At 32.7% G+C, this 25165-nt stretch overlaps 1 protein-coding gene across 1 annotated transcript in view; it reads right to left on the minus strand.

Moving 5' to 3' along the window:
* The window catches only part of LOC145668093 (uncharacterized), a 94471-nt gene that overhangs the window by 46179 nt on the left and 23127 nt on the right, over positions 1 to 25165 (minus strand). Inside the window, exon 3 of the mRNA XM_081735611.1 lies at positions 20441 to 20585. Coding sequence (XP_081591737.1) covers positions 20441 to 20585 — 145 coding nt within the window. The remainder of the gene's footprint in view (positions 1 to 20440; positions 20586 to 25165) is intronic.

Consider the following 25165-nt stretch of genomic DNA (forward strand, 5'->3'; position numbering starts at 1 on the left):
TAAAAACCAGCTAAAAAAATGTTAAAACGTTTGAATTATTTTGAAGATTACTAAATACGAACCAGGAGACGCCTTACAAATTGGTGCATCAACACCGGGAGTTATATAAGTGTCGTTTTGAAGAATAGTAAAAACGGCAAGCTTTCGACGTGACCTTAGTGTTACCATATTGAGAAGTGGAAAAGTGATTCACCGAAATATGGCTATGAGTACAACAAGTAGTAATATAACTGGTGATCCGAGTGTGTATCCAGAAATAAATCTTAGTGAAAATTTGACTGACATTTTAAAAGACTTGGTCCAACAAATAAGAAACCAGTCTGAGCAAATTAAGGATCAAGTACGAAAAGGTGATGAGTTAGCCCAACAAATAAGAAATCAGTCTGAGCAAATTAAGGATCAAGTACGAAAAGGTGATGAGTTAGCCCAACAAATGAGGAACCAGTCAGAGCAAATTCAACACTTTGATGAAAAATTGGACCAGCAAGTTCAACACTTTGATGAAAAATTGGACTAGCAAGTTCAACACTTTGATGAAAAATTGGACCAGCAAGTTCAACACATTGATGAAAAGTTGGACCAGAAGTTAACCCAGTTAGCTAATGATTTTGATGAAAAGATAGCGAAGTTGGAACAATGCAATGAAAACAGATGGGATCTTGTTCAACGTCAATTAAATCAGATGAACCAACATGTAGTGGAAAAATTTGAGAAGTACGATGAGAAAATGGAAAAAGTAGTACAAAGGAGCACGGAAATTCAAGAGTCAATGGATGTTCTTGAATCAACGATTAATGCCCATGAAAATCACATTAAATTACTGCAAGACGAAGTAAATTTCATCAAGGAAAGATGTATTCCCGAAACTCCATTTCAGGATAATGGATACATGAATCATCATACATCTGCAGGTTGGGTACCTGATTGTCCTCCCAGACCAACTTTGAAACTTGACGGATCTTCGAGTTGTGCAGAGAGTACTGAAAGAGAAGGAAGAGTGAGGCAAACATCCAGGCGTAAACACATCTCCAATAGAGGTATGAAGACGAATACAGGTAAACAGTTGCGATTCAGCGAAGTTAAGTCGCTTACAAAATTTAGTGGCGTGCCAAAAGTTATCCCCGCTAGGGCATTTCTCGAAAAATTTCAGGATGAATGTGAGCTCATGGGTGTAGATGAGTCTCAGTTTTTAAAATTATTACCGCACATCTTATTACCACCCTGCTTAACATGGTTTAAAGCTATTAGAGGTAGTCTTCATACATATTCAGATTTTAAGAATGCTCTTCTATCAAATTATGAAAACGATTTTATGGTAGCGAATAGAGATGCCATCTTGCGAACGAAGCATTTCAATTCAAAATTACATCGGAGTATTACTGAATTTGTAGTATCTACATATCATGAGTTAAGATCACTAAATCCAAACCATCCGGAATCCCGAATTATAGCTTCTGTTAGAATCTTATTGCCATTTAGACTACAACAGTTGTTAATGTCGGCACAGTGCCTTAACTTCAACCATTTAATTATGCTCATTCAGAGTTATGAGAGTCAGTCTGTAATACAGAATAACAATAAAATGCAGGATAGAGGTCAGGGTAATTATGTACGTAATCAGACACAATATGCTTCTGTTCGTAATGTAAATATACAACATGAAAATGATTCTAATGTCAGTAGTTTTAATAATAGAATGAGTAGTTATAATGGTACCGGAAATCAAACGCAACCTAATTATAGAAATGGAGCTAGGAATTTTAGAAATAGCAACAGAAATTTCAGTAGAAGTAATAGTTATCGCCGATCTTCACAAAATCAAATTGCAGATGGCAGGAATTCTGTAAATAGGAATCAAAATATGGTATCATCCTATGAAAGACAAGAATGTACACAAGATTGTGCTATACAATGTTGCTTAAATGAGCGCTTCGAATGTATAACTTGAACTGTCAAAAAGGCGTCCGATGGATTTGTATTAAATTGACCTTTGCTTATGTCTATGGTTGATATGTTCTTCAGTCGATCTATTATTAAAATGTACGTTGAAAGCATATGTAATTATGAAATAGTTAAGAAAGTGATGAAATTAATTTATGGCAGTCAACTGAAAATATTATTGAATTTATTCCTTATAGTTTTGTTGCAATTTCCTTTTATAGTATTAATTTGAGGAATTGTTAATTTGTGTTTCATGATAAGAAATTATCTAAAAGCTTTATTGTAAGACGCTACTCTTGTTGTCGTGTTTTCATTCTGTTCGAATCTCATGCGAATATTATAAATATTAAAAAAATAAAAGATCATAATTTTAATGTAAACGTATGAAGGTAATGACAGATTTATATAAGATAAATGCAACTTATTATATGGAAAGAATAAGAATAATGAATATCGAATCCCTTAATTTTTCAAAGCTTATTAATGTATTAAATGATAATCATCAATGTGTTTATATGTTCTAATTTTATCGCCTTTTAACCTTGCTAATATTTAATATTATGAAGATCTTTATTTGTAATTTGAACATGAAGGAAACTATCAATTAGGTTTAATTTTTGAATAGCCTCATTCATGATAATTGTAAATCGTCGTTATTAGTATTGAGATATATTGATAAATATAAAAAATGTGTAATCTTATAATATATTATATATAAATGGAAAAGCAAAATATTTGTATTAAAGGTGATACTAAATATACGAGGGCTATTCAAAAGGTAGGTGTTTCATGATATTTAACCCAGGGTTCTTTCCTTCATAGTAGAACTATTATGGAAGTCCCGTCCGGGCGACATCTACAACGATAACGTTGTATATAATATTAGCAATCTGTGCCAGCTTATAAAAAGGGATCAGAGGCGAATTATTTGAGCAGTATTATGTATAAAGAAAAGAAAGACACATAGAGATTTCGAGAGATTATTTTGTAATCGTTAACTAAAAAAGAGAGTTGTTGCTATAGCAACGTCGTAAATAAATGTACATGTATGTAGACATCTTGTTGAGTAAATAAGTGTGTATAAAGATGTAGACATCTTGTTGTATATGCAGAAAGTTGATTATGTACGCTTCTCATGATTAAGTATTAAAAACCAGCTAAAAAAAGTGTTAAAACGTTTGAATTATTTTGAAGATTACTAAACACGAACCAGGAGACACCTAACAACTGGAACTTTTAGTTCTGTATATTCTTGAAATTCTACAGTTAAATTTTTATAACCACCATCGAGGGTGCCCATCAGGGGGGGCAAGGGGGCGATCGCCCCCCCTAGAAAAAATGTACTTCAGAATATCGAAAATCCAATAGAATTTTTACATTAGATACAGCAAAATTTGAAACTATTTTTGAAACGTCGCTTATACTTGCCCCCCCTTGGAAACCACAACATGGGCGCCCTTGACCACCATCACGGTTTACCCAGTCCTCAAGTTTTCTGAATTTTTAACAAGGGGGATTCAACATATCATTACGGAACTCCCCCCCCAAAAAAAGGACTATGGAATATATTTAAGTTAAGCTAAATACAACTGCACAACAAACATGACTGAGTGCTTGGCTTTTGCGCTTCTATCGGGAAGTTCGGGATAGTAGATGTATACTCATACGTCCTTTTTTTGACCTTGAAAGTACTTATACTCTATGTACATACTGTCGTTGAAGTAATGAATATTGTAAGAACTCTAAGTACTCTCATTGAAGTAATAAATGTTTTAATTGTAATTGAATTATTACCGGTACTTTAGGAACAATTACTGACAGGTAATTACACATGCTGTACCGGACTGTAGTTTCATTACTCCAGTGTTGCCTTTTTGCCTATGTAACAATGAAACGACTTAGTTTTTGTTTTTATACTCATTACCTGTAACTAGTATTACTATGTGTACTTACTGTATTGCCCTTTGAACATATGTAACCTCCAAAGTACTTACACTTTTATTACTTGTATGCAACTTACCTTTTCACGTATGTAGTTTCATTGCCGAACTGTAATTGAAGTTCATAAGTACCGTAATGTACCTTTTATTTGAATTAAACTTGTGGTAGTATGCTAATTACTAACCTTTTGCCATTAATATTAACATACGGCTGAAGGACAATTACTCACCCTCCATACTCACCCTTCCAGGACAGCAGGAAGCATTCTTTCTTCTTTGAAGACCATTAACTTCCAAGGTCAAAACCTGGTCGGTTTAACTGCTTCGTACTCTCTTATATTCATATACGGAGTTGATTTGTATGTAAGAAATATAATTAGTGATCTTTTGTAATTGTTTGGTAGGGATTATCATATTTCTACTTTTACAAAAGTTCAGAATAATTTTGTTGCGTGTAATGACAACATTTAAGTACATAGGGTATGTATAAAGAATTAGTAATAAATTAATTTAATATTTAATTGTATTACATGGATGTGATACAGCATAGTAATTCTCTTTACTTGGTTGGAAGAGAGGAAAAAAAAACTTGAATAAATTCTTTAACGACTAGCACGCGGAAAGACGGAACGGGAAAAAAAGGATGAAAAAATCATTTCTTTTTTCTTTGGCGCAACTGAATAAGGTCGCCGAGGGTTTATGTTAATTTATTTTTTGTTTCGTATTGTCTGAGAGGAAACTTACATCTTTGAAATGTCTGCAGAATGTAATTTATATGAATTCATGTGAATGTATCACCATAGTCGCTTAGTTATATCTATTAAGAAAACGATTATACAGGTACAATAGCAGGGACAGCTGATTGTGTTTTCTGTAACAGGTAGCAAGGGTTTTATTCACTTTTTGTTTTTCACTTTCTCTTTCTTTCTCTCTTTCTTCCTCTCTGTATGTGTATGTGTGTGTGTGTTTGACCTTCAGAAGTCTCACACAAAGGATTTTTATATTTATTTTTTACCCGTTAGGAAATATGTTATATATGAGCTGGAGTAGTTGGGATATTTTGATTAAAATATATTTCATTATTTAACTGTACATAAACGCACAAATAGTTAATAAGACATATTATGAAGAATGAAAACACACTTATTTCTTATTGATTGTGTATTAATGTTTGACGTAAAGATATGTACGTGTTTGTATTTTGAAAGTGAAATGAAGTATTTGAAGTTTTACGTTTAACGAATATACCGGCTAAACTAAAGGAGACGGCGATGATGAGAAATGAATGAAATAGTGGAATGGAGAAAGTGAGAGGAAACAGGAGAACAGCGAGAAACCCTATGCACACAGTGTTTGTTAACCACAAAGCTCACTTGGTGCGCTGGGATTGAACCAAGTACCCCTGCACCAGAGACGAACTTTACCACTGAGTATTGCAGCTCTTGTTTGTATTTGAGTTTACTTTTTACGATTATATTTTCGGATAAATGAGAGGAATTAATAAAGTACACATTTATAATTTGGTGGAACGAGAATGTAGGAGGACATGGGAGAACTATTGGCACAATATTTTGTACTAGAAATACACTTGAAATAAACGAAAGCATTTCGTTTCAGAAGTGGCTTAGTTTATGGACAGTACTATTTACTGCTTACGAAGTTTTGGTACCAAACATTTTATAAGGAAAGAAATGTATTGTAGGTGAATAATGTTTGCAAGCGTAACATGGCACAGTTACCGGATAAAATTTTGAGTATGGAATTAGATTTTATGTATTTGTATAGATAATACAATAAGTTCAAGGAAATGGATCGAAAATAATAAATTGTGTTATATTATTGAAGTTGAATTGAATTTCAGTTTAGCGTCCCTTTTAACAGCGAGGCTATATGAGACGTGGACCTACTGATTAACGTGGAATCCGAACTACATGAGCCCACCGGAAATCGAATTCGGGTTTTTGTATGCTTACCGCTTAGCCACGGAGGAGCTTATTATTGAAGTTGATTGCTTGACTGAAGGATATTGCTTTTAACACTGAAAACCCACAATTATTTTCCACTGAGAGTTCAATAGCGACTATATGTATAAAAAATAGATTAGTAAAGGAGATATATGTAATGCACGTTAGGACAACTTTGGTATCATCTAATCAGTGTAGGTAGCGACATTAATAGTGTGTTTCTTTTTATTAGAATTAGCTTTTATATACAAATTGAAACATTCAATTTTCAATAAGGGATACCACCTGGAACACTATAGTGAAATTGTTTTACAGCGTCAGGTAGAAGGCAAACAGCAGCACAAGTGGCGACAACTATTAGCATGACTAAATTATAGGATAAAGTGTGAATGAGAGATCGGGATGCCTTGTGTATGTAATAATAATAATAATAATAATAATAATAAGTATGGTTAATTTTGACACCTAGAAAATTATGCAATTAACATTTCATAACTGTTTTGAGGGTTGCATATGATATTCACAAACAGCTTGATACGATTTTAGTTGAGAAGTGTGCTTAAGTATTGAATGTGTTCATCTATTTTCTTCGTGCTTTTGAATTAAGAATAGAATATGTTAGATAAACTAGAAAATATTTTCACCCATTGCTATGCTATTGGATTGAAATACTGAATTTAATCATTTCAGGAAATTGTTGAGTTACTGTTTTACTGGTTCTTTGAATGACTAAAATTTAAAATCAAGGCTACATGAGAAGGGTGCTATTATTTAAAGTGGAATTTGAGCTATTACTGTGATTTATAACCGAGGAACGTAGTCCATTTAGAAATAGGAAGAGGTGGACTTAATTCCAAGCAAATGAGAAGTGGCTTGTTTTAAGATAGCACTGGATAAAGCATACCCTTTAACTGGCCTACACACCGTCTACATGATGTAACTAGCTCTATTAAGAGTTAGGATGGGTTGCATTTTAGATATAACGAAAGCTTTACGCAGTATACTTGACATTTATGCTACGTAAAAATAACGTATTTTTAAATAATGTTTTATAAGTGTTTGTAAGTTTGTGATTTCTGTGACAAAAATTTGCATTAGGAAGTGTGCTGCAATCTATTTTGTATTTATATAATTATTACTATAATTATATTTGCTATACTTCAAACAAAATCAACGAGACTTAGGCCTAATAAATGACTGCTTATTTTTAACAAAACATATTGCATTCAATTTGTTTTGTTTGAAATATAATTTTGTTCTTATATTTGATATTGAGGAATTTCCGGCTGTACTGTGATCATAAGACTTCTAAGAAGGAAGTGAAGAATAGCAAGCGAAACGAAAATGGCCCCAACTGTGTGTAAATTAGCAATTCACAACTTTTAATGCAAGTTGGCTACTAGTATGTAACTGACAGATTGTTAGAATTTTGCAGATACTCGCTTACTGCTAACTTAGAGATCAGAAAAATTTTAAGTTCCGCAAGTCTAGTGCAAGTGAAGCACAAACTTATGCTGTGTAAGATGTGACATACTTTGCAATGAAGCAGAAACGGAACTGGTGGGTCACATACCTAGAACAGATAGAACATGGACGAGAAATAACATACATTGGATTTTCTAGAGATAAGAAGCGATGTACATAGAAGACAATCGAATAAAAAATCTATAGATATAAGCTGTCGTTTAGCAGAAACTGTACAAATCGAAAAGATCAGCTGATGGAAACATGTAGAAGAAAATGATGGAGACCTTCGTTCAGGAGATGATTGATATCATTTGAATACATATGAAAGTTACACTTTTATATTTAAGCTGAACGTTACAATTTTTCTACAGCGATAGGAAAATGATTTATCAGTTGGCAACACTGAAAAACGTTAGAAGCACAGACGGTGGATGGTTTGAATTATTTATTTTTACGTTCTAATAGTTTTTTAGTCTCACATACATTAATTGTATTTTCGTTTCTTTATTATAAATATGAACATGCAAAGCATTTTGTTTATACGACTATTTTTAATTATTTGATATTTGATACTGTACTAATTGGTATATTATTTCAATTACTAGAAGATAGTTGAAAAGTTTTGTGTAGCTAGACGACTATGGAAACCTTAGAGTATTGTGATATGAGCATGTTTCAAGTTACAGGAGAAGGGTGAAACAGAATCATGATGAAAATTTGTAGAAGGAGAATTTGTAAGGAAATAAGAGATTCGTGAATTTAGAGAGACAATTGAAATCATATTTAGTTATTAAACTAAAAATATTTGATAAAGATTTTTAAAATTTTCTATAATTTTATATGACATCCAGTTAAAAATGCGCACGTTATTCACAAGTAATGTAGTTAGACACGTATTTGAAGACATTTAGTGGTACTTTGATACATTTTTAAAGATATGCCTGAATATTATTTTTAACGATATATAATTATTTTGACTATGTAGCTGAAAAGCAATGATACTGATATGTATTTTGGCTATATGTTTTGTTTTCCAATGCCCTAATACGTAATATAAGCTATTGAGCATTTCACGAACTTATTTCGTTCATCCAATACTAAATTATATATGTCACTTGCACATTTAAATCAGTAAATTTTTAACTTATGAACCAACTAGTTATTACATCATAATAAATACATTACATCATAATAAATTATAATTGAGCAAATCAATTATTTTTAAGTCTTTAGCAGTGGAAGTTCAGATCTTAACTATCTCAATTGTTCAGAATTGGATTCCAATTGTAAGTACAACTGTTATGATTACTTTGGATATTTTAGTTTCATATTTAAGTATAAAGTTTGATTGTTTATTATCTATATAAGTAAATGTTTGTATTCATACTATTTAAAAGTACCTATAATACATTTTCAATGAAAGGAAAATTTTCTGCATTTTAGTTTATCCCAAAAAAAAAACAATATGTAGTGTATCCTCTTGCAAGAGAAATGTTTCTGAAATTCAGTTTAACAGAAAATGTTAGTAATAAACTATGTTTTAAAAAAAACTTAGTACAAAAATTAATGTATATTGTAACCAAACATTTCTACATTTTAGTTAGAAGTTAGAAAAAAGTTCTAGCACCACAAGTTAGAAAAATATGTCGTGTAATTTTCTGCAAGAAAAGTTTCTGGAATTTATTTTAACAAAAAAAAAGGGTTTGTAACAAAATATGTTATTAAAATCTTTTTAGTACAAAATTTCTTTCTAGACTGTTGTATCAAAACAATGTTACCGAAAAGTTTATTTATTTTTAGTTTATCATAAAAGTTAGATATAATATATAGTGTATTTTTTCTGCAAGAAAAGTTTTCTGGAACTTGGTTTAAGAAAAGAGTTAGTAACATAATGTTAGGTAAAACACTTTTAGTGCAAAAGTTAATGTTTAATGTTGTAACAATAAACATTCTGCATTCTAGTTTATCAGTAACGTTAGAAACAATATGTGGTGGAATTGTCTGCAAGAAAAGTTTCTGGAACTTCGTTTAACAAAAGAGTTAGTAACATAATGTTAGTAAAACACTTTTAGTGCAAAATTTATCTGTATAGTTTGTAACAATAAACATTCTGCATTTTAGTTTATCCGAAGAAACAATATGTAGTGTAATTTTCTGCAAGAAAAGATTTCTGGAACTTCGTTTAACAAAAGAGTTAGTAACATAACGTTAGTAAAACACTTTTAGTGCAAAAGTTAATGTTTAATGTTGTAATAATAAACATTCTGCATTCTAGTTTATCAGTAACGTTAGAAACAATATGTGGTGTAATTGTCTGCAAGAAAAGTTTCTGGAACTTCGTTTAACAAAACAGTTAGTAACATAATGTTAGTAAAACATTTTTAGTGCAAACTTTATCTGTATAGTTTGTAACAATAAACATTCGGCATTTTAGTTTATCCGAAGAAACAATATGTAGTGTAATTTTCTGCAAGAAAAGATTTCTGGAACTTCGTTTAACAAAAGAGTTAGTAACATAACGTTAGTAAAACACTTTTAGTGCAAAAGTTAATGTTTAATGTTGTAATAATAAACATTCTGCATTCTAGTTTATCAGTAACGTTAGAAACAATATGTGGTGTAATTGTCTGCAAGAAAAGTTTCTGGAACTTCGTTTAACAAAACAGTTAGTAACATAATGTTAGTAAAACATTTTTAGTGCAAAATTTATCTGTATAGTTTGTAACAATAAACATTCTGCATTTTAGTTTATCCGAAGAAACAATATGTAGTGTAATTTTCTGCAAGAAAAGATTTCTGGAACTTCGTTTAACAAAACAGTTAGTAACATCATCTTAACAAAACCCTTTTAGTGCAAAAGTTAATGTTTAATGTTGTAACAATAAACATTCTGAATTTTAGTTTATCAGTATCGTTAGAAACAATATGTGGGGGAATTGTCTGCAAGAAAAGTTTCTGGAACTTCGTTTAACAAAACAGTTAGTAACATAATGTTAGTAAAACACTTAGCAGAAAAAATACACTATATATTATATCTAACTTTTATGATAAACTAAAAATAAATAAACTTTTCGGCAACATTGTTTTGATACAACAGTCTAGAAAGAAATTTTGTACTAAAAAGATTTTAATAACATATTTTGTTACAAACCCTTTTTTTTGTTAAAATAAATTCCAGAAACTTTTCTTGCAGAAAATTACACGACATATTTTTCTAACTTGTGGTGCTAGAACTTTTTTCTAACTTCTAACTAAAATGTAGAAATGTTTGGTTACAATATACATTAATTTTTGTACTAAGTTTTTTTTAAAACATAGTTTATTACTAACATTTTCTGTTAAACTGAATTTCAGAAACATTTCTCTTGCAAGAGGATACACTACATATTGTTTTTTTTTTGGGATAAACTAAAATGCAGAAAATTTTCCTTTCATTGAAAATGTATTATAGGTACTTTTAAATAGTATGAATACAAACATTTACTTATATAGATAATAAACAATCAAACTTTATACTTAAATATGAAACTAAAATATCCAAAGTAATCATAACAGTTGTACTTACAATTGGAATCCAATTCTGAACAATTGAGATAGTTAAGATCTGAACTTCCACTGCTAAAGACTTAGAAATAATTGATTTGCTCAATTATAATTTATTATGATGTAATGTATTTATTATGATGTAATAACTAGTTGGTTCATAAGTTAAAAATTTACTGATTTAAATGTGCAAGTGACGTATATAATTTAGTATTGGATGAACGAAATAAGTTCGTGAAATGCTCAATAGCTTATATTACGTATTAGGGCATTGGAAAACAAAACATATAGCCAAAATACATATCAGTATCATTGCTTTTCAGCTACATAGTCAAAATAATTATATATCGTTAAAAATAATATTCAGGCATATCTTTAAAAATGTATCAAAGTACCACTAAATGTCTTCAAATACGTGTCTAACTACATTACTTGTGAATAACGTGCGCATTTTTAACTGGATGTCATATAAAATTATAGAAAATTTTAAAAATCTTTATCAAATATTTTTAGTTTAATAACTAAATATGATTTCAATTGTCTCTAAATTCACGAATCTCTTATTTCCTTACAAATTCTCCTTCTACAAATTTTCATCATGATTCTGTTTCACCCTTCTCCTGTAACTTGAAACATGCTCATATCACAATACTCTAAGGTTTCCATAGTCGTCTAGCTACACAAAACTTTTCAACTATCTTCTAGTAATTGAAATAATATACCAATTAGTACAGTATCAAATATCAAATAATTAAAAATAGTCGTATAAACAAAATGCTTTGCATGTTCATATTTATAATAAAGAAACGAAAATACAATTAATGTATGTGAGACTAAAAAACTATTAGAACGTAAAAATAAATAATTCAAACCATCCACCGTCTGTGCTTCTAACGTTTTTCAGTGTTGCCAACTGATAAATCATTTTCCTATCGCTGTAGAAAAATTGTAACGTTCAGCTTAAATATAAAAGTGTAACTTTCATATGTATTCAAATGATATCAATCATCTCCTGAACGAAGGTCTCCATCATTTTCTTCTACATGTTTCCATCAGCTGATCTTTTCGATTTGTACAGTTTCTGCTAAACGACAGCTTATATCTATAGATTTTTTATTCGATTGTCTTCTATGTACATCGCTTCTTATCTCTAGAAAATCCAATGTATGTTATTTCTCGTCCATGTTCTATCTGTTCTAGGTATGTGACCCACCAGTTCCGTTTCTGCTTCATTGCAAAGTATGTCACATCTTACACAGCATAAGTTTGTGCTTCACTTGCACTAGACTTGCGGAACTTAAAATTTTTCTGATCTCTAAGTTAGCAGTAAGCGAGTATCTGCAAAATTCTAACAATCTGTCAGTTACATACTAGTAGCCAACTTGCATTAAAAGTTGTGAATTGCTAATTTACACACAGTTGGGGCCATTTTCGTTTCGCTTGCTATTCTTCACTTCCTTCTTAGAAGTCTTATGATCACAGTACAGCCGGAAATTCCTCAATATCAAATATAAGAACAAAATTATATTTCAAACAAAACAAATTGAATGCAATATGTTTTGTTAAAAATAAGCAGTCATTTATTAGGCCTAAGTCTCGTTGATTTTGTTTGAAGTATAGCAAATATAATTATAGTAATAATTATATAAATACAAAATAGATTGCAGCACACTTCCTAATGCAAATTTTTGTCACAGAAATCACAAACTTACAAACACTTATAAAACATTATTTAAAAATACGTTATTTTTACGTAGCATAAATGTCAAGTATACTGCGTAAAGCTTTCGTTATATCTAAAATGCAACCCATCCTAACTCTTAATAGAGCTAGTTACATCATGTAGACGGTGTGTAGGCCAGTTAAAGGGTATGCTTTATCCAGTGCTATCTTAAAACAAGCCACTTCTCATTTGCTTGGAATTAAGTCCACCTCTTCCTATTTCTAAATGGACTACGTTCCTCGGTTATAAATCACAGTAATAGCTCAAATTCCACTTTAAATAATAGCACCCTTCTCATGTAGCCTTGATTTTAAATTTTAGTCATTCAAAGAACCAGTAAAACAGTAACTCAACAATTTCCTGAAATGATTAAATTCAGTATTTCAATCCAATAGCATAGCAATGGGTGAAAATATTTTCTAGTTTATCTAACATATTCTATTCTTAATTCAAAAGCACGAAGAAAATAGATGAACACATTCAATACTTAAGCACACTTCTCAACTAAAATCGTATCAAGCTGTTTGTGAATATCATATGCAACCCTCAAAACAGTTATGAAATGTTAATTGCATAATTTTCTAGGTGTCAAAATTAACCATACTTATTATTATTATTATTATTATTATTATTATTATTATTATTATTATTATTACATACACAAGGCATCCCGATCTCTCATTCACACTTTATCCTATAATTTAGTCATGCTAATAGTTGTCGCCACTTGTGCTGCTGTTTGCCTTCTACCTGACGCTGTAAAACAATTTCACTATAGTGTTCCAGGTGGTATCCCTTATTGAAAATTGAATGTTTCAATTTGTATATAAAAGCTAATTCTAATAAAAAGAAACACACTATTAATGTCGCTACCTACACTGATTAGATGATACCAAAGTTGTCCTAACGTGCATTACATATATCTCCTTTACTAATCTATTTTTTATACATATAGTCGCTATTGAACTCTCAGTGGAAAATAATTGTGGGTTTTCAGTGTTAAAAGCAATATCCTTCAGTCAAGCAATCAACTTCAATAATAAGCTCCTCCGTGGCTAAGCGGTAAGCATACAAAAACCCGAATTCGATTTCCGGTGGGCTCATGTAGTTCGGATTCCACGTTAATCAGTAGGTCCACGTCTCATATAGCCTCGCTGTTAAAAGGGACGCTAAACTGAAATTCAATTCAACTTCAATAATATAACACAATTTATTATTTTCGATCCATTTCCTTGAACTTATTGTATTATCTATACAAATACATAAAATCTAATTCCATACTCAAAATTTTATCCGGTAACTGTGCCATGTTACGCTTGCAAACATTATTCACCTACAATACATTTCTTTCCTTATAAAATGTTTGGTACCAAAACTTCGTAAGCAGTAAATAGTACTGTCCATAAACTAAGCCACTTCTGAAACGAAATGCTTTCGTTTATTTCAAGTGTATTTCTAGTACAAAATATTGTGCCAATAGTTCTCCCATGTCCTCCTACATTCTCGTTCCACCAAATTATAAATGTGTACTTTATTAATTCCTCTCATTTATCCGAAAATATAATCGTAAAAAGTAAACTCAAATACAAACAAGAGCTGCAATACTCAGTGGTAAAGTTCGTCTCTGGTGCAGGGGTACTTGGTTCAATCCCAGCGCACCAAGTGAGCTTTGTGGTTAACAAACACTGTGTGCATAGGGTTTCTCGCTGTTCTCCTGTTTCCTCTCACTTTCTCCATTCCACTATTTCATTCATTTCTCATCATCGCCGTCTCCTTTAGTTTAGCCGGTATATTCGTTAAACGTAAAACTTCAAATACTTCATTTCACTTTCAAAATACAAACACGTACATATCTTTACGTCAAACATTAATACACAATCAATAAGAAATAAGTGTGTTTTCATTCTTCATAATATGTCTTATTAACTATTTGTGCGTTTATGTACAGTTAAATAATGAAATATATTTTAATCAAAATATCCCAACTACTCCAGCTCATATATAACATATTTCCTAACGGGTAAAAAATAAATATAAAAATCCTTTGTGTGAGAGTTCTGAAGGTCAAACACACACACACACATACACATACAGAGAGGAAGAAAGAGAGAAAGAAAGAGAAAGTGAAAAACAGAAAGTGAATAAAACCCTTGCTACCTGTTACAGAAAACACAATCAGCTGTCCCTGCTATTGTACCTGTATAATCGTTTTCTTAATAGATATAACTAAGCGACTATGGTGATACATTCACATGAATTCATATAAATTACATTCTGCAGACATTTCAAAGATGTAAGTTTCCTCTCAGACAATACGAAACAAAAAATAAATTAACATAAACCCTCGGCGACCTTATTCAGTTGCGCCAAAGAAAAAAGAAATGACTTTTTCATCCTTTTTTTCCCGTTCCGTCTTTCCGCGTGCTAGTCGTTAAAGAATTTATTCAAGTTTTTTTTTCCTCTCTTCCAACCAAGTAAAGAGAATTACTATGCTGTATCACATCCATGTAATACAATTAAATATTAAATTAATTTATTACTAATTCTTTATACATACCCTATGTACTTAAATGTTGTCATTACACGCAACAAAATTATTCTGAACTTTTGTAAAAGTAGAAATATGATAATCCCTACCAAACAATTACAAAAGATCACTAATTATATTTCTTACATACAAATCAACTCCGTATATGAATATAAGAGAGTACGAAGCAGTTAAACCGACCAGGTTTTGACCTTGGAAGTTAATGGTCTTCAAAGAAGAAAGAATGCTTCCTGCTGTCCTGGAAGGGTGAGTATGGAGGGTGAGTAATTGTCCTTCAGCCGTATGTTAATATTAATGGCAAAAGGTTAGTAATTAGCATACTACCACAAGTTTAATTCAAATAAAAGGTACATTACGGGTACTTATGAACTTCAATTACAGTTCGGCAATGAAACTACATACGTGAAAAGGTAAGTTGCATACAAGTAATAAAAGTGTAAGTACTTTGGAGGTTACATATGTTCAAAGGGCAATACAGTAAGTACACATAGTAATACTAGTTACAGGTAATGAGTATAAAAACAAAAACTAAGTCGTTTCATTGTTACATAGGCAAAAAGGCAACACTGGAGTAATGAAACTACAGTCCGGTACAGCATGTGTAATTACCTGTCAGTAATTGTTCCTAAAGTACCGGTAATAATTCAATTACAATTAAAACATTTATTACTTCAATGAGAGTACTTAGAGTTCTTACAATATTCATTACTTCAACGACAGTATGTACATAGAGTATAAGTACTTTCAAGGTCAAAAAAAGGACGTATGAGTATACATCTACTCGGGATTCAACCCAGCATTCTACCATTCTGACCAAGCTTTCCTTCATTCCATCTGTGAATGTAGAAATAGTGCGTGTACTGGCCGACTAGGAGTGTAGGAGTTGGCCGACTTCCTTTCTTATTATTTTTAAATCGTTATTAGTGCGTTTGCACGCGACAACGATAAAATCGGTGGAAGCACCGATAAAGTCGGCAGTGAAATCGACTTCAATGTATTCAAATCGTAGCTTGCACACGCCATCGATATTATCGGCCGATCCTCCGACACGCAGATGCTGTCGGCCAAGCCCCCGATACTGTCGGCGGTATTGCCGACACCGATTTTGTCGGGGGCAATATTTTCTTATGATTGGATGCACACGCCACCGATAATGTCGGCCGGCCAGCGGGTTAGATGAAGAGAGTGAGTAACAAGGCGCTGTGTATTTTTGTTTCGTTTCTTGTCTTTGGAATTTTGTGTTTCCATTTTTTCTATTACAATTTTATAATATTATTATTATTATCTTGTCCTATCAACAACTTCGGAACAGCTTATTATTTTTTTACAGTCTCTGTTTTGGAGTAGCTAATTCCCTTTATTAAATAAATATAAAATATGGGAAGTCTGTAGAGTACTGGTTTCCCTCTAAATAGCTATTACCAAATAGAATATAGGAAATTTAGATAACCAATTTCTTGATTATTTTTCACTCTTTTTTTATTTTTGTTCTTTCTCTCTCTCTCTCTCACACACACTTTGATGGTTTATTTTTTAATCTATTAATGCTTTTAAATTTTAATACATTCTGGAAATTAATTTAAGCGTAATTTTCAAAGTTTGATACACTGTGAACATAAGCATATGGAAAAAAAATTCTGATTATTATTACTTTTTTTAATTTTCATCAGAATTGTGTGCAGATCACTCTTCCCGGTTCCACTCAATAAGCGATGATTGACTAGAATATTTGTTGACAAATCAAAGTAGAATTATTATTATTTTGAAACGAAACCAACACAATCAAACACTCTTTCCAAAGCCTCAAGGACAAGTTACTCATTTGGCATTTTCTTGATTGTGATCTCAACAATAGGGATGTGACTTCATGCTTCACTTGTTGCAGATTTTTTCTCTCATTTCCAAAACTATCCCAAATCCCCCCTTTTTAAAAATAATTTGTGGAATGGCAATTGAAAATAAAGACCAAAGCTATGTATCCAAGTTTTCCCTCTCCCCTTTGTACCCCCTGATAGAGTTCTGCAGTTTAGCTACAGTGACTGAATGAAAAGGTTGTGTATTATTGCATTCGTATCTTTCTAGTTTTGCTTAGATTTTTAGAGATGGCAGGAATTTTTCCATTCGATATTTTAATCCTTATTGAACTTGTGGAATGTAGACCTTGCATATGGGGATAACAGACTCTTTCAAGGACAGAATTGAAAAGCAAAAAGCATGGCGAAAAGTTTATGCAAGCCTTGCCCAGGATTTTGAGTTCATGGGCAAAAAGAAACGAGAAACGACAGGTATGTATGCAACGGCGCAAATCTGTCTTCAACATGGAGGGGGGAGGGGTAAGATCGTTCCCATATTATATATATAGCGATGTTCAAACTATTTCTGTAGTCGAGAAACAATGGTGTGGAGGATCAGGGGAGCAGAGTTGTCTTCAACATTGGGAGGCGGGCAGATTTGAGGCTTATTCTGAGTGGACATTAATTTAATCTCACTTTCCTTTCTGACAATCGGACACAATCGAATTTCTCTCCCAAAAAACACATTTTAAATCGGATTATTGGGGGGACAATCTCCCCAGTTCCAAGATTGGAGGGGACATGTCCCCTTCATCCCCCCAGGATTTGCGCCAGTGTATGTATGGAGCAATGTAAAACAGAATTACTAATTCGAATCTTATCATTTAATCTATTATGACATTAATGTTAATTGCATGGAAAACAAAATAATATACATACAATATGTAACAGTGTTCCAACAAAAATTAAAACTAATATAGTTTGCAATGTACAGCAGCATCAATTCTCATCGAAACGAAAATAATATGTTTACAGCATCTATTTAAAACGGCACTGTTAAATCTAAACATGTTTAGGCATAGGGCTATTTTTTCTAAGTTTTGTACCGTCCTCCACACCTCTTCAGAACAGTTTTTGTAGTCCTTGTTTAAAAAAATATTTTTCCCAATTATTATTTTTTTTTATTTGTTTTCATATATGGAGAAGATTTTTTTGTGTGTGTCGCTTACTTCGCTCATCACCGGCAACGATATTGTCGGGGCTTCCACCGATATTTTCGGCGACGTGTGCAAAGTACGGCGACACCGACACCGATATTATCGGGGCTTCCACCGATATTATCGTTGCCGTGTGCAAACGCACTTACAGTGAAACCTCTACTAACGGATACTTCTATAAAGCGGACACCTTCCGTAACGGACATATTTTGTAATCCCCAAACACTATAATAGGAAAAAACATATTGGCAATTCTCTCTAAAGCGGACACTCTCTAGTACGGACACTCTCTAGTAGTAGTCTTTTCTGTCTTTAATAGGTACTATTTACCTCAATATTACGGACACTTTCTCTTGAAACAAGTTGAAAAGTACTGTAAAAATACAGTTTTAGTAATTCATACATGTGTCACCTGTTGAACAACACTTTCATGTCCTTTACTTGCACACCCAACCTGTTTTAGACACAAAAGTGATTAACAGTTGCCCCCTTTTTGGGATGGCACATTATTCTGCTGTCCCGCTGGAATCTCTAATCAAGCAGAAGACAGGTTCGGTAGTTTCTGCCCGCGATTACGCATATTTCTTTTAAAAAAATAAAAAAAACCTACTGGACTGCAATTAATCCACAAATTAAAGAACATACTGAAAATGTAGTAAGTAATGATAAATGTAAAGTGCAGAGTACTATAACATCTTATTTCCATGTTGTGCCTCGAACATAGAGTATTGGATGGCGGAGGATAATGCAGGTACATTAACATTTTGGTAATAATCGTGAATACATAATTCATGCAAAAATATTTTATCTAATTGCATATTACCATGTTTACCAATTTAAGTAAGAAAATATTGAAATCTCTTTAAGGTGGACACCTCTCTATAGCGGACAATTTTTGATTCCGCACGCCTCTCTGCTTTAGAGAGGTCTCACTGTATTACTAATTACCAGCAGTGACGGTTTTCCGAAGGTTAGGGAGTCGGTCTTTCGGACTGAAGCCTCTTTCCCAAAGTTGCGGAATGTCTAAAACTAACGAAATATCTATTAGTTATGCCTTTACTCATAAACTTTAAGCTCCCGTCAAATAAAAATTACGAATGTTTAGAAAAACTAAACATTAGTAGTAAGAAAACCCCTTCCAAAATACTTTTCTAAATTCGCCACGGATTCTCAATATAAAATGATTTTTAAAGTTGTATCCGGAAGATTATTGCTAAACATATAAACGAAACGAAATATTAGTTATGCCTGTACTCATAAACTTCAAGCACCTCCCAAATAAAATTAGGACTTTTTAGAAAATGAAACAATCAGAGAAACCCCTTCCAAAGTACTTTTCTAAATCCGCTACTGATTATTTGTATAAATTGGTATTCAAGGTTGTATCCGAAAAATTACTGCTAAATCATTGCACAACTACAGTATAACAGAAATGTGGAAGTACGGTTTGACGGACATATTGATAAACGTATGCTTTGACGGATATATAGAAAAACGTAAGTTTAACTTTTGTGCTAGAAGCTAGAGTACTAAGCTCTTAGAAATGAAACACGGATGACAAACTAAAATGATCTAGAGAAGAAAAAAAATGTCTATAACTCAAAAGTTAAAATAAAGGTAAATAGCCTGTAAAATTGCACTCAAATACTACATTCTTCATGTTAGCTTTAATTCGCAAAACATGTGCTCCATCCATCTTGATGGTAAATTACAGAGCTAAATATGGCATTTAGGTCATGGAATTCTTATCTAACTATAGAATATACTATAAGAAAGCTATTTGGATAGAAAAATCATGAAAATGAAAATAGCCAAAATTTCCGAAATTCTCGTTTTTGTCCCAAAAAAGCCGGCTTTTTATGTGAAAAAAACCATTGATTCAAAAAAGCCTTTTTTTTTTTTTTTTTTTTGCATCTCTACTCTTGACTCCCGGAGCTCACTTTAGGAACAATTCGTCAGGAAAAAAATATATAATAATAACCACATGCACATGACTGGCGATAGTTCGTGTTGGTCCCTTCGCGATTCTCCGACACAATCGAAGGTACGCAGACAAAATTAAAACCTAGCTGCTACTCGGTGGTAACTTTACACCCCTACTCTAGATATCTGTTTCAACTCGATGAAACCCTGCGACCAGTGGCACACTAGCGGCAATCCTTTGACGCGTCGCTATATCAACGATCGACATTTACAAGCAAGTGGGCCACTAAGTGTTGGCGACGTTTCAGCATGGGAAGTTCTTCCTAAACGCACCTTCTAAGATGATTAAAAATTTAAATGTTTATACACATGTTTACTTACATGGAGTCAAATACGCAATGAGAAGGTATGAATTCTCCTTTGGTATCGCAGACAGGTCTTATTTCTAGCATTCCCAGCGTTCCATCTTTTCTTCGTTTATCAAAAGAAGCTTGAGCCTTAGAACAGCTAGTGCTACCAGCACCATCTGTAATGAGTAAAATACCGGCAGTTATGACAAAATAAAACACCGAAAATGGCAAACAAACGAAATTAAAAGAAAAAAAATATCACTAGCACTGCTTATTTTTTGTAAACAATACTAATTAAGAATTCTAAATATCACTAATTATAGGATTGCCAAACGTTTTCTTTCCCTGCACATATCCTCTTTTTCCATCCTGGAAAATGCGTTGGGCATTTTTTTAAAAATATAGTAACATGTTCAGGCTTTTAAAGAAAGATAATCAGAGCAAGGTTATTTCATCTTCGTTCTGGTAGAAGTAACTAAGTTCAAAACAGGGGCCACCTATGTGAAGGGTCCGTCGGACCGGACCGGACCGGACCCCACAAAACTTAACATGCATTTGTACCCTTTCTCAATAATAAAACTGTACTTGTTTAGCAGGGAAATGATTAATATAAAATGAAAATTTGATCTGTGTTTCTTCCAGACATATTTTTGGGAGCCACTGCCTCCCCACCCGGAGCTCTGAGAGTGGCTTCCTCTAGGAGACAAAATAATACGTCTATAATATAATAAATAGAATAGTACCGTGTAAAAATAATCATCTTACACTTCATCTGTACTCTTTCCGTTATAAAAACACTCTAATTCCATCATTTTTTGTGAAAATATAGATGGAAGTACTAAACAATTACTTATCGTCTTTTCAACTGCAGAGTAATACCCATTCAATACTAAATAAACATAGTCCGCCTTATGCAGTCATTTTGACGTATGATTAGCGTTATACTAAAGGCCTGACTACTACAGGAAACATATGTTAGTCGAATTCTTTAGTATTGCACTAATCGCGCATCAGAACGACTCTACATAAGGCCCAATGGCTTCTAGTTTTAGACCCCCAAGGTCTGCACCCGTAATATTAGTTTTGAGACAAATCGCTGTTTAGTTTGAAACCATTGCTAAAATTAGCTTGGCGGTACTAATAATCCTAAATGCGAATAACTACCGGTGTAAAAAAATTAAGACAGTGAAGTGAATAATCAATTTTTAAATGGAAGTAGAAAAAATAAATAATATAGCTCATAATTATAATACACTGATAATACCATACGATATACCTAGGTAATAAAATATATTATAAAAATAGTAAATTTGATGCCCCAGAGCATGGCTCTGTTGGCCCTTGCATAAATATGGTCCTGCCCTCTAGCATGTCATTTTGTCCAGTTGTATGCGATCTATTGGTGAACATAGATTCGTCTTTGAACAATATTGTAGTTCAACAATAAAATTAAAGTTTAAAAGTTAATCATGATTTTCAGATTTATCTCAATTAACCATAGCGTGTACTGCCATAATGAAACTTGAAGACTGTAACTTCAGTACCAGTTTCGTCTAACCTCGGAACCAATGAACTCATACCAATCTACAATTTTATTATGTCTTACAAATATAAACTTATGGCAACATAGACTTCACCTTTGTATTTCTCTTAAAATTTTAGCCCATTTTGATATAGTACACGACTCCCTTCCTATTTAAAACATTCCAGCGATACAAAATGGCGGCCTGACAAGCCTACCCTCTTATGGATGTCAACTTCCTCCCGATGTCTATTTAAATGTATTTGTTTTCCATTCCTTTACCCATTTTATAAATGCACTGCATTTTTCAGACTTGAAACATAGTATTTTTATTCTGATCAACCAAGTTCGTGGTCACTGTGCCCGTCTTGATGGACGAAAACACTTCAAATTTTGCTTACGCTCGTTTCTTGATATTCCCAATTTTGCTGCCAACTTTAGTCTACAAAGTGGATTTCAACCTCACGAGGTTTACTTATAAGTAACTGGAATGGTTATCGTACAGTATTATTTTCACACTACAGTCCACAACAAAAACAGTTGTATCGACTTTGTCGACAACTACGCATAAGAATTGACATTGAGATAAGAGAATTGATTTTGTTCTATCGATTGATATATATTTCATCTTTGGAATAATATTTCCTTATCACTACCAGTAGGCATTATTGAATTTTGGTCTTCTAGAAAGACGTGGTAGACTGTTTCTTAAGAACTTCCAGATATGCCTTTCCATCTCCAATTCTTGAATTTCTTCTGAAAGTTTATATTGTTCTGCATAGACTTAAGTTTTTGTGAACCCCTTTTTTCTGCAGAATTTGTTCATTAGATTATGTTTTGCATTTTAATTTAATTATATTATTATATTAATTAAATAATTATTTAATTATATTTAAATATTAATCTAAAGATATAATGTACTATTACTACACTGTAGCCATTACAGTATAACCTCGTTAATACGAACTCGCTTAAGCCGAACACTCGGTTAGGACGAACAAAATTTCGGTCCCGGCATCGCTGTACGTTATGTTATAGGAACTTTTATCGGTTAACATGAATTTCGGTTAGCACGAATTACGAACTAATTTTTAGTCCCTTGAGTCAGTAAAGGTTTTCGTTTAACACGAACTTTCAATCCCTTGTTGTTTTTTTAGATCATTTTTATTTCAGATTTTTTTTTTCAGATCAGTTTTTGTTATACAGTATTTATACAGACGAAAATTGCCTTGTAAATAAGAGAAAAAACAGAAACGGGTATCTTTCCTCCCTTATGAGATGTTGATTCTGTCCTCCGTCAAGCAGGTGGTTGGTAGACGAGCTGGCGACAGCTCGAGACAAAATATCTTCTCTCCCCTGTAACTTCAAACTGGTGACAGCAGTCATAAATACCTTCCCGTACCCAACCTGTTGGCAGAGTTATCAATTTTATAACTTAACCTGGATTTCCTGCGTGGAAACTTGTTTCTTAATCTTCGAAGATAGAATAATAAACTTACTGTAGTATTTTCACTTTTCAGAGGATGGTACCGAGATCGAAACTAGTCTCGATCTCGATCTTAACTAGTCTCGATCTCGATCTTAACTCGAATTTGAGACCGAGCTGTGCTTTTCGAAATAGAGACGAGCCCGAAATACAGTCTCGTCTCGATACAATTCTGTGGATGGTATCAAGACGGAGAATAATCTTGGTCTCGTCTCGAATTTGGAACCGAGAGGAGACCGACACTACTCAGTCTCGTCTCGATACCATCTCTAGTGTTTTCTATGACATACATAATATACTGTAGTGGTGTGTATAGTCTGTATACTATAGAGCGTATGTATGGAGAAAATGTATTCGAATAATAAAATTTGGGTCCCCGGTTAACACGAATTTTTTTAACACGAACTCCTGACTTTTCAGTCCCTTGGAATTCGTGTTAACGAGGGTTTACTGTAATTAAATTTCTAAATTCCAGGGGCATCATTTACTTGTTTTTTCTTTTCAACCAATTAAAGTCGATAAATCAAATACGTAGGTCTATCTGAGACTAATGATCATTATAAAAATCCTGACTTAATTTTACCACATGTCTAGGGTGGACAGATGTCCTGCTTTTGGCCGGACAGTCCGGCTTTTGGAGATTCTGTCCTGTGCCCGGCTTAGTAGTCGACCCGGAAACCCAATTGACCTGCTTTTCAGTTGTCTTATTATAAATGTTTAACTTTGAATTATTCTGATGGCTCAATGGCTCCAGTCTCAAATATTTCAGAATTTGCAAATTATTATCAGTACATTTTTGTAATTTCTGTGCGTGAAAAAAAAAAAAGTACAGAAGGTTTGAATTAGGCATTTTGTATGTATTGCAGAAGTGATATAAATGTGTCTAACAGCAGGAAAGGTGGCATTAGCAAACATATGGAAACAAATAAACAAAGGCAATGAGAGAGATGTGGCTTCAAGTTCAAATTTATAATCTTTTTTCTCTAGTAGTTCGTTGTCTCCTCATGATGATAATGTAATTGCATCGAAGTTGACTTTGGTTTCTCATTCTTTGAAACATTATCACTCTGATGGAAACATTGATCATACTGTTAAACTTAACTGTGTTCTTTTGAGCGATTCGGAAATTGTTAATGACGTTACATGTGGTAAAACTAAAAGCAAGTCGCTTTGTGATTACTCATCTTGTCAATGTGTCCGGTTTATTAGGCTAATCATTGCCTTCTGGCCACCGTACACATGCCTACAATAGTTATTTATTTATCAATGTGTAGAGATGTAAATGAGCGAACTTTTCAGGCGAACTTTCATTTTCGAAAGTTCGTTTTCGAATTTTTAAAAAACAACTATTCCCGAACTTTCGCTTTCTTTTATTTACTAATTAGCGACACTCATTTTTCTAATAACTTATTCTGAACATAGTGTGATGACTGTGATACTAGCTATGTGTTATACAGTATAGTTATTTGCACCATAATGATACAAGATGGACTGATACACATTGACATTATACATGATATGGATAAACACGTAAAACACATTATTGTACTGAATCAGTGCTTTCCACAAAGAAAAAAAATATTAAATAAAATGATTAATTTTGTATTGGTAATGCGTGAGTTTATGATATAAACTTGTTTGTGCAAGTCAAATTTAAGTTTTCGGTTGTCAGCATCATGTAAAATTGAAGGTTTCTGCCGAAAACATACTGTTTTGTGATATAGGCTTGAAATTTGAAATACATGCTT

Source organism: Thermobia domestica, chromosome 13, assembly GCF_964235325.1.
Source record: "Thermobia domestica chromosome 13, izTheDome1.hap1.1, whole genome shotgun sequence".
In the NCBI taxonomy this organism is placed as follows: Eukaryota; Metazoa; Arthropoda; class Insecta; order Zygentoma; family Lepismatidae; genus Thermobia; species Thermobia domestica.